This window comes from Barbus barbus, assembly GCF_936440315.1.
Source record: "Barbus barbus genome assembly, chromosome: 29".
NCBI classification, from domain to species: domain Eukaryota; kingdom Metazoa; phylum Chordata; class Actinopteri; order Cypriniformes; family Cyprinidae; genus Barbus; species Barbus barbus.
Window position 1 is genome coordinate 23459195 of NC_136757.1, and position 9992 is coordinate 23469186.

The following is a 9992-nucleotide window of genomic DNA, read 5'->3' on the forward strand; positions in this document are numbered from 1 at the left end:
GAATGAGAGCGCGGTGACCGTCGAGCCTCCAGGTGGCGCTAAATGAACCACTGCATCTGTATCGCAGCGGCTTGAGAAGAAGCGCGAACAACACCCCAGCAGGCTGGCACAGGAGAAGGTTGGTGCTATTACATTATATATCAGATTCGGTGTTTGAAAATGATTTCGAATAATAAAATGAGATGTTTAAGATGTGCTCTTCTATATCTGCTTTTATTGTTCAAATGAGAGTATCCGATACAAGCTTGAACGTAAAAACCGTCACTCTCTGAAACCAGAGTGATTAGCAAAAATGCTAACGAGAATGTTCCTTAAAAGAAAAAGTACAATTAAAATGTTGCTACAGTTCCAGAATTTTCCCTTTTTAACACTTTATATTAGGAAATTTAGATGATTAAATCATCTTGCCACGAGTTAAATGATAAGCGTGCTGTCAGAACTAAAAAAAACATCAGGTGTGAATTTATGTATTATATTTGTATATAAATACATACACGCATAGTCATAATTATTAAAATTGTACCTATCTATATCTTATCTATCTAAGATATATATAGTGTGTGTGTGTGGATAGGTAGATAAACATATAGACAGTTTTTAATTGGTATCACACGTTTCTTTCTCTTTGCTTGTGGCTGGAAGAAAAGCAGCAACTGTTTTCCAGAATTTCCTTCTTTTTTTGAAGTACTGTAAAATAAATATTTGTGGTTTAATTCTCTCCAGTAATACCAGATTATGTTAATTCTGTGAGAACAAGGGGCTTCTAAATCCCTTAAATATTTCTGTTGTTTGAGGTTTGTGTTTTACTGTGAAATGTATTACTCATGAACATCAATTTCTTGAACACCGTGTATATCAGAAGATGCTCAAACCCCAATAATATCTAGTCCTAAATAAATATTATGATTCAGTCTCAGGTCATCATTACCACGTGTTTAGTTTTCGTCTTTCTCTCATTAGAATCTGTTTATACACTACACATTAATATCCTATGTGATCTCAGCACGTATTCTGATACTTTCATTATGGTCATCAACTCAACCTTACCTCTGCAGGGAAGTCCCAGGAATGCCGAAGAAATTCCAGGGAGAGAATTCCAAAGCGGCCACGGCGAAGGCCCGGAAGGCCGAGGCCAAAGCAGTCGCTGATGCACAAAAACAGAAGGAGCTGGAGGACGCTCTCTGGCAAGATAACGACAAACATGTCGTGAAGAAAGAGCAGAGGAGGGTAGGCCTAAATTCTTGGTTTAAAAACTTATGTCCTTAAGAGCATTGAAACTGATATGTTGTCAGGGTCAAATGATAAAAGAGTTCCAGCAGGCCTTCAATATGTCATGAAATGTATTGTTACTGTGATTAGATTTTTGTCTCTAGTGTCCACAGCTAATTGGCAGTACCTTCTATTAAATCAGAAGTGAAAAACAGTACAACAGTGCCTTGTGTATGGAGTGTAGTAAACACAAGGTGGCAGTAAAGATCTTTCTCTCTACAGACTACTCCTCCATTCCATTTAAAAAAAAAAGTTTGACAGTGAAATTGCCTTAATTGAAGTCGTCAGTGGTACCTGGTGACAGATTGCTAACCGCTTGAAGCCACAGGAAAATGAAAACAACTCAAAGTAACTGAGTTCTTCAAAATTTTACATTTATACACTAAAGTCTAAAAGCAATTAGGCTTGGTAACATTTTAAAATGTTTTCTAAGGCTTCTGTGCACACAGGGACTGCATTTATTTGATCAAAAATACAGTAATATTGTGAAATATTAATAATATCAATAATATATGTGAAATAATTATACAACATAACTGTTGTCTATTTTAATATATTTTTAAATAAAAATTATTCCTGTGATGACAAAGCTGAATTTTCTGCAACCATTCTAGAAATCATTCTAATATGTTGATTTTGTGCTCAAGAAACATTTCTTATTATCAATGTTAAAAACAGCTATGCTGCTTATTATTTTTGTGAAAACTTTAATACTTTCTTGTTTAGGATTCTTTGATGAACAGAAAGCTCAAAAGTACAGCATTCATTTAAAATAGAAAACTTTTGTAGCATTATAAATGCAAACCATCAACGTGTAAAGATGCTACTACCCATGTTGTAATTGGCATGATATAATATGGAAATGTTTTTGAGTTCTGTAGTAAACAAACAGAAAATTGATTCCCTCCACGCCCATGTTTTCCATGATATGTTGTCTAACATTCCCGCCGTTGGCTGCTAATCTTGTATCTAAATGACACAGCTGTCTTCCTCGCTAAAGCTGCAGACATGTGAGTCTGAGTAGCACACAATAGATTGATACATTGCAAGTCAGGTTTAGGGTTGCTCAGGAAATGAGGTCCCCACAAACAAAACGAAAGCCGAAGCCGACTGGGTTAAAGTAACACCGTCACACAAGTTCTGATATCCTCTATCAATTATGCCGCATATCGATGAGTGTTCGTTGTCCGTAATGGAGCTTGATTTTGAAATTAGGCCTGGATGAGGTCCGTGGGAGAATGTATTGACTGATATGCAGTGATTGGCTGTTTATTATGTCTACTAAGCTATTTTATGCCATGTTCAATGTCAACAGACCAGATTGCAACTGGTCTACATGGTTTCAAGTGAAATAAAATGTTGTTTAATATATTGACTGCCCTGTTGTAATACATGCATAATCTTAATTAGAATAATATTTAACAAATTTGAGAACTGAATCAGTACGATGCAATTCAGCTTGCAGGAATAGTTCACCCACAAATAAGAACATTTGGGCATCATTTTCTTACCTTCATCTCATTCCAAACCTGTATGACGTTTTCTTCTGTGGAACACAAAGGAAGATATTCTGACAAATTTTTTGTCCATGCAGTAGTCAGCTGGGTTTGATGTTGTGTTGGACCCTGTTGATTTATTGTCTGGATAAAAATAACTGAATGAAATAAATATTTGCAAGCTGCACTGCATCATACTGACTCAGTTCTCGCATTAATGTTTGTTAAAATAACAGTCTCCCCAAAAATGCAAATCGTCGTCATTTATTCATCTTCATGTTATTCTAAACCTGTTTAACATTCTATCTTCCTTGGAATGTAAAAATATATTTTGAAGAATGTTTGTCACCATAGTTTCGGTTTCCATTGACTTCCATTATATGGGTGAAAAAATACAATGGAAGTCGGTGGAAACCAAAACTATTTGGTTACCAGAATTCTTAAAATGTTGTCTTTTGTGTTCTACAGAAGAAAGAAATTAATACAGGTTGTAAACAACATGAGGGTGAGTAAATGAAGACAATTTTCTTTAGATATTAATTGAGAAAAAGCTTAAAGTGCCATATAAATATATTTCCTGTATCAAAACTTATTTATTTTGACATTTTAATTATTAGAGTATATTTTGGTAGTCTAAATATTTGAAAGGTCTCTGGTGGCCACCGGTGCCTTTTGTCTCCCTCCCTGGCCCTCTCCTGCCTCGGTTTCATACATTATTGAGCCGGTGTTGGCATATGTAGTGAGTGTCCGCAACGCTGGCATGATGTGCCAGCCTACTCGGTAAGGCGCTCTGGTAAAGAGCTCCTCACACCCTGTTCCTTTCCTCCTGTTTCCTCCCATCGCTGCCATCTGATCCCCGCCGGCATATCAGACCCACGCTGCTGTTATCCTTCTACAGCCATTCTGCTAATTATACCTCATGTCACTGGGGCTGCTGTGTGTGTTCAAGCAAGCTCACCTACACTGGAAACACACTGATTTATCCTTTACATCTCCTAAAGAGCAGCCACCGCCTGGGATTCGGTGAAGATTGGGCTCGGCGAATATAATTTATCACCAGTAGATATGTGAGAATGTCAAGAGAGATGAGCGTATCTTGGTTTGCTCTTGAGCGCGGCCTGCCGTGCGGCTTATCTGTCACGCGAATGACATTTCAGCCTCTGCTCGACATCTGAAGATGTCATCTCATTATGCGTATCTCCTTACTGTTGTGTCACCATTTCTGCGAATGTTATCAACAGGAAGGTGGCTGGGTGGTTAGGATGTGGACAGTTAAGACCACGTCTGATCCTAGTAACCATTACTTACCCACTGCGCTGACACAGGGTGACTCTGAGCGCGCAGGAGGCATCTCTAATTTCTTTACTCTGCTCTGCAGTTTACACTTACATTTGCCGTCAGGCTGCCTCGATAACATTAGTCCAGTTGTAATTTAAAAGAGTGTGTGTGTACAGGATGATAAGGAGAGAAAGCGTTTGGAGGCTCTGGAGAGGAAGAGAGAAAAGCAAAGGCTCTTTGAGGAAGAAGAAGCCAAGATAAAGGGTAAACAGACAAAAGAAGCCCCCAGTAAAGTGACTCGAGCCCAGATTGAGGAGAACATACAAAGTGGGCAAAATGTTAAGGAAATCAAGGAAAAAGGTAAGGCCAAATCCAATCCAGTGACTCAGACATGGAGCGCTGCCTACACAACATGCTAACAATCACAAAACCTCATAAGTGACTAATTTGAATGCTTTAGGCAGTGACCCTGTGTGTCACACGAAAAGCCCTTTATATAAATATACATTTGCATGTTGATAAACTAAAGCCCTAACACTTAAGCGTAAAACTTAAGTTTACTGTTTAGTTTACTGTTGTGAATCGGGCTAAAGTAAGGCGATAGTTTTGAACACTGGCTGGTTATGTACTTGCTCAAATATTGATTTCGGATAATTTTTAAACAAAAAAAGGTACGGATTGCAGCTTTAAATAAAACAGATTATCGAAAAAAGAAAAAAATGATGAGCAGGGACTTGGTAAAATCCATTGGTTGTTCATTGGATGGAGGTGGATGTGACTGCATGCGTTAAATCCAGAGAGAAATCTGTCATTTTTCTTCAGAACATCAAAGAAGCTACGATATTTGGATTTAAAACGACAGTCAAAAAAAGAAATAAAAAAATGAAATGCATGCATTGGAGAATTGTTCACATAGTAACATTTACAGTTAGAAAATAAATGCTGTGATTTTATTAATAAGTGCATTTTCATTTCATGCTGGCATTAAACTCAACTTACATCAGGAGTCACACAATATAAATTGTATTGTATTGCTTGGTCAAAATTCATACTAATACAGTGCACACTGATTGAAATGCACATTTTCTTGTATGCAGTGTGCATGAATAAAACAAGATGCACTTATTTTCACACTAAGCATTAAGTGTCTTTATTGTTTTTTGTTGGCCTTTTCAGTTTCCTAAATTAGTCTTGTGTATCCTTTTGAATTCACAGAGAAAAGCCACTTGGATATGCCGCTTGAGGAGAATGTCAACCGGATAGTTCCAGAAGAAGGCACGGTGGAGGCCCGAACCATTGAGGATGCCATCGCAGTGCTCAGGTATCCCATTCTGTATCCTGAGTGATTAGGAGACTGTTGTTTTACAGACATAAACATAAAAAAGTCTACATTTCTAATAAACACAATTCTCAGATGGTCATGCTCTTAAGTGTTGTTCTTAAAAAGTCTTAAATGTCTTCAAATCAATTTTTCGAAGGTGACAAAGCCTTAAATATGTTAAATGGTACAACAAAAAGCTTAATTATCATTTTAGATGCCTTGGATTTTTAGGTGGAAAATAGGAATCACAGTTTGCCTAATGTGATTTATAAAACTTCAAAAGGCTGTGATTTAATTAATAAATGTAAGTGCTGCACATGTATGAATTATGGCAATGTTTTTATGTTGTAATATGTTGTAGATGTGTTGTAGGCAAGACTGCATACTTTTTCTCCCTCAACTTTTTGATTGAACAGCTGGAAGTATAGAGAATAGACATTTCAAAATAAGGGTCCCATTGTATTTTGGGTTTATGATTAAAAGTCCCACGTTGTGCTTTTTTTTTCTGGTTATTGATTACACAAACTAGCATTTATTTATGGAAAGGTTAAGAGCGTCATTTAACACATTCAGTATATAGATTTTACTAATATTGGCACAATGATCTGTTTATTGCCTTTCTTTGCTGGATGTCATTTTACATTTGGTTCATGCCTTTGTTTTTCAGCACTAAGGAAGACCTGGATCGACACCCTGAGCGCCGTATGAAAGCCGCCTACGCCGCATTTGAAGAAGCAAACATGGCGCGCCTTAAAATGGAGAACCCCAATATGCGACTTTCCCAGCTAAAACAACAGCTCAAGAAGGAGTGGACAAAGTGTCCAGAAAACCCCCTCAACCAACGTGTGGCCACTTACAACTCTAAGTAAACCAACACAATGGCACTTAAAGACTGACCTTCGACGTAGATCCTATCAAATACAAAAAGGCACCACGATTACATTTGGACACACATAATTTACACATGAACTGCTGATCTATTCACACCCCTCACCTCATGTGAACTCACAGACAAACTTGGGTTATTTAACTAATTATTCAATAAATGTCTAATTCGCTTATCTGCTAGACAATGGCCCATCAAGAGCTGCTGGGAAGTTTCTAGGTTTGGTTTTGAGTGAACGCAGATGGATTCTCGACTTGCACATGCTTCCTCCACATAACATGTTTTACTGCTGTGTTGAGTTAATTTATTAATGTCTCCATCTAATATGTGGAACACGAGCAGGAGTGTGGTTAACCTGAGGCAAGTTTTTATTTTTTTATTTAGTGTCTGTTTGATGATCATTAGGGTTCAGCTTCTGGATTGAGATCTGATAATTGCTCTAAATTAGGATGATATGAATAGACATTCATTTGCTTAATTGATCTTAGGTAATGGCTCTTTGTTTTGAAAATGCACTTTGGACCTCGTATGGAACAATGTCTCCACATCCCAAAGGCGAGTGGACTAATGTTGGATTCCCATACACACGTGTCCAGCAGTGCGAACACACACTGGACTGTGCTTTGCATCTGTGGAGGAGAACAAACACTCTCAGTGGCTCTTGGAAAAAAAAATCTAATAAAAAGGAAGGAAGAAAAAGCTATCATTACTTCTGCTGATGTTTTCCTTAAAAAGAAATGGCCTCATAGGATGGAAAGCAGTTGTAGCTGAAGTTTACTTTGTTTTTGGTCTCTTATTTCATTTATTTTTTTAAAAGCTGGTGTGTATTTTAACCCAAGTTCGGTCCTCTTTTACAAATATTGTAGTGTTGACTGCATTTGTCAAGCTGAACTCAACCCTGTTATACCCAAGTTATGGTAAGAAACAAAAAACAACGATGAAACAAATATTTTTCCTATTAAACCATAAACCAACACTTTACACTGCTTACTCGCAACCCTTGATATATTTAAGCATTTTACATAATACATTTACCTATATTATATATTTTTAGAAATCGGATATTATATGAATATTATTTCATTGTATAAAATATATTTAATTTAAATAAACATATTTAATTTTCTAATATATATAGTTAATTAGAATATTTGATTTTACTAAATAAATTACTTTTTATTGACTTTCTTAAATTATAAATCTGTACATAAAATAACAATTTTGTTAACATGATTGCAAAAATGGCAACACGCATAGAAAATGGATTAAAAAGGAAATATCTCATGACTTTTAGGGTTGCAGGTCTGATTTTGTACCATGTTCATAACCCATGAAGACCTATTTTCCCTTGTTCAACCATATTAAAAAGGTCCTTGCAGCTTAGCTTACGTGATATTTCAGACACAATGAAGGTAGATTTGCGTTTAATAACGTCTCTGCAGGTACACAAACGACAGACATAAACGGTCACTGACCCCTGGGGGACGTTCCTGAAGGAAAGGAAATTAGCCTGCAGGCTGGATAATTCCCAGTGGCCACCTTTATCCTCGGCAGGAACACTCTTTAGCACTTAAGGTAATTTATGGCCATAATGTGTCATCAAGCAGCGTCAGAGTAAAAGAACTGTAGGTCATCTGGAGATTGTGCTACACGATAACCTCTCCCGTTTACTTACCTTCCATTAAAACATCTCTCCCACGCAGAATGTTTTAATGAATGTGTCCTTTTCATAACTGCCTGTAAAACAATACTAATGGCAATTTCTGAAGACTTCAAATACAATTGTGAAACAACAGCAGTTTAATCAACCTAAATATCTCAGAGCGAGGGGGTTTCAAAGCGAAGATATTACTCACGTAAGAATGGCGTTTTATTTTTAAACCTATTTGCACATTATTAGTTGTGACCCACTGAGAGTGTTAATTAAAAAACATCCCCTTCCTGCAGTGACTATATTTGGCTAATCTTTATTAGCAGCACTGGTTCATCGTGATCGTTTTATCAAGATCGTTTTAGAGAATGAACTTCTTAAGTGCAAAATTCTTTGAATGAGTGGTCTTCGCGTAAGATCAAACTGGATAAAATAGCTGATACTCAGCTCAGCATGATGAATCTAAGAGGGAGAGACCCTGCTGTCTTAGAGAGCATCAGGCCTAAAATAGCACGGAGTTCCCTTATCTGCAGAGTCTCAGAGCATCACTGATTGATGACGGTCCGCATCTGCCTACCACAAAATGCAAAGTCTGCCATTATTCTTTCTAGACTGAGGTAGTAACAATCAGAAGCGATTTTTGCACAGTTTTTGTCATTGATCAAATCTGTGGCATTGAAAATGTTACCTCAGATGATTTTGCTACCTTCGCAGCACAAAATGCTGGAGAACATTATCAAGTTCAAGTGACACAAAAACTAGGAAATTCATTTACATTTTTCAATTTAACTTAAATAGTTTTGAATCATTTGTATTTTTTTTTTTTTTAGGAAAAAAATACATTAAAATGCAAAGCTATGCAGATATTGTTTATTTGTTTTTTCAAATGCAAAAAAAACAACATTCGTGGCTTTTTTTTTTACACATTTGGTCTCCACATTTATTGTCATAACCCTTTAACATTGCAAAATTATTTAATGATAAACATGCACCAAAACTAATAAATACTTTTTACACTTAAAATAAAAAAACTTTTTTAGGAAAAATGCTAAACATTATTTTTATTAAACAAATACAATTTTATTATTTTATGTATTTATGTATAAAAATAAATTGCTTTTTTTTGGGCCCCACTTTATTTTTTCCTATATGTCCTATTGGCATTGCTAAGTTATTTAGTGGCAAAAATTAACCAGAAATATCAACTACTGTTTTACATTTAAAAATGAGATATAATAAAATATAGTAGATAAAATGCGAAACGGATATTATTTGTATTTTTTGTCTATCATTATTTAGTGACAAACATTAACCAAAAATTACAAATTATTTTTTACATTTAAAATTTAGAAGAAAAAAAATGAAAAGTGCAAAACATAAGCATTTTAATTAGTCACCCTTTTTTTAATAGACTTTTGGGCCCCACTGTATTTTTTCCAAATTTTGTACCATGTTCTATTGGCATTGCTAAGTTATTTAGTGGTGAAAAATATTAAAATATATTTGAAAAATGTGAAACGGATATTATTTAGATTTTTTAAATATAATTATTTAGTGACAAACATTATGCAAAACATAAGCATTTTAATTAGTCACCCTTTTATAGTAGACTTTTGAGCCCCACTGTATGTTCCCCACATTTTGTACTGTGTCCTCCTAGCATTGCTAAATTCTTAAATGACACACATTAACCAAAAATAACCCTCTTCACTGCAGTCTTAAATTTAAGCATGAATGGAGGACCGTACACACTTTTCAACACACTGAACCCTGCTGGTTGTGTACATGTACATCTCATGGATCCATGTTTCCGTCCAACACTTGGTGCGATGTGTGTTGCTCTTTTATCTGAGCTGCCTCTGTGGCGGGAAAGATAAGAGGGTTTGGGAAGGCCTTTGAACTGCTGAGCATCAATCGCAGATTTCTCTCCCCTCTATTTCCTCATCTGCGGACCTCAATGTATTCGACTACCTCAGCCAACCCGAGCAGTGGACGTAATAATGATACCCGACACTTAAAGCAGAAAGTGTTGTGGTCTGTGCAACATATAGTGTTTTGCTCTCCCTCTCTCTCTCTCTGTGCTGCTTGTTT

General features: G+C 36.2%; 1 protein-coding gene across 1 annotated transcript; it reads left to right on the plus strand.

The window, feature by feature from the left end:
- Positions 1-55: 55 nt before the first annotated feature.
- LOC306849277 (coiled-coil domain-containing protein 124) lies at positions 56-7236 on the plus strand. Its single transcript, XM_079384200.1, has 5 exons — positions 56-118; positions 1056-1227; positions 4220-4403; positions 5259-5364; positions 6032-7236. Exons 2-5 carry the CDS (start codon positions 1069-1071, stop codon positions 6231-6233), a joined length of 651 nt encoding a protein of 216 aa, XP_079240326.1. The 5' UTR covers positions 56-118; positions 1056-1068; the 3' UTR covers positions 6234-7236.
- Positions 7237-9992: the final 2756 nt, after the last annotated feature.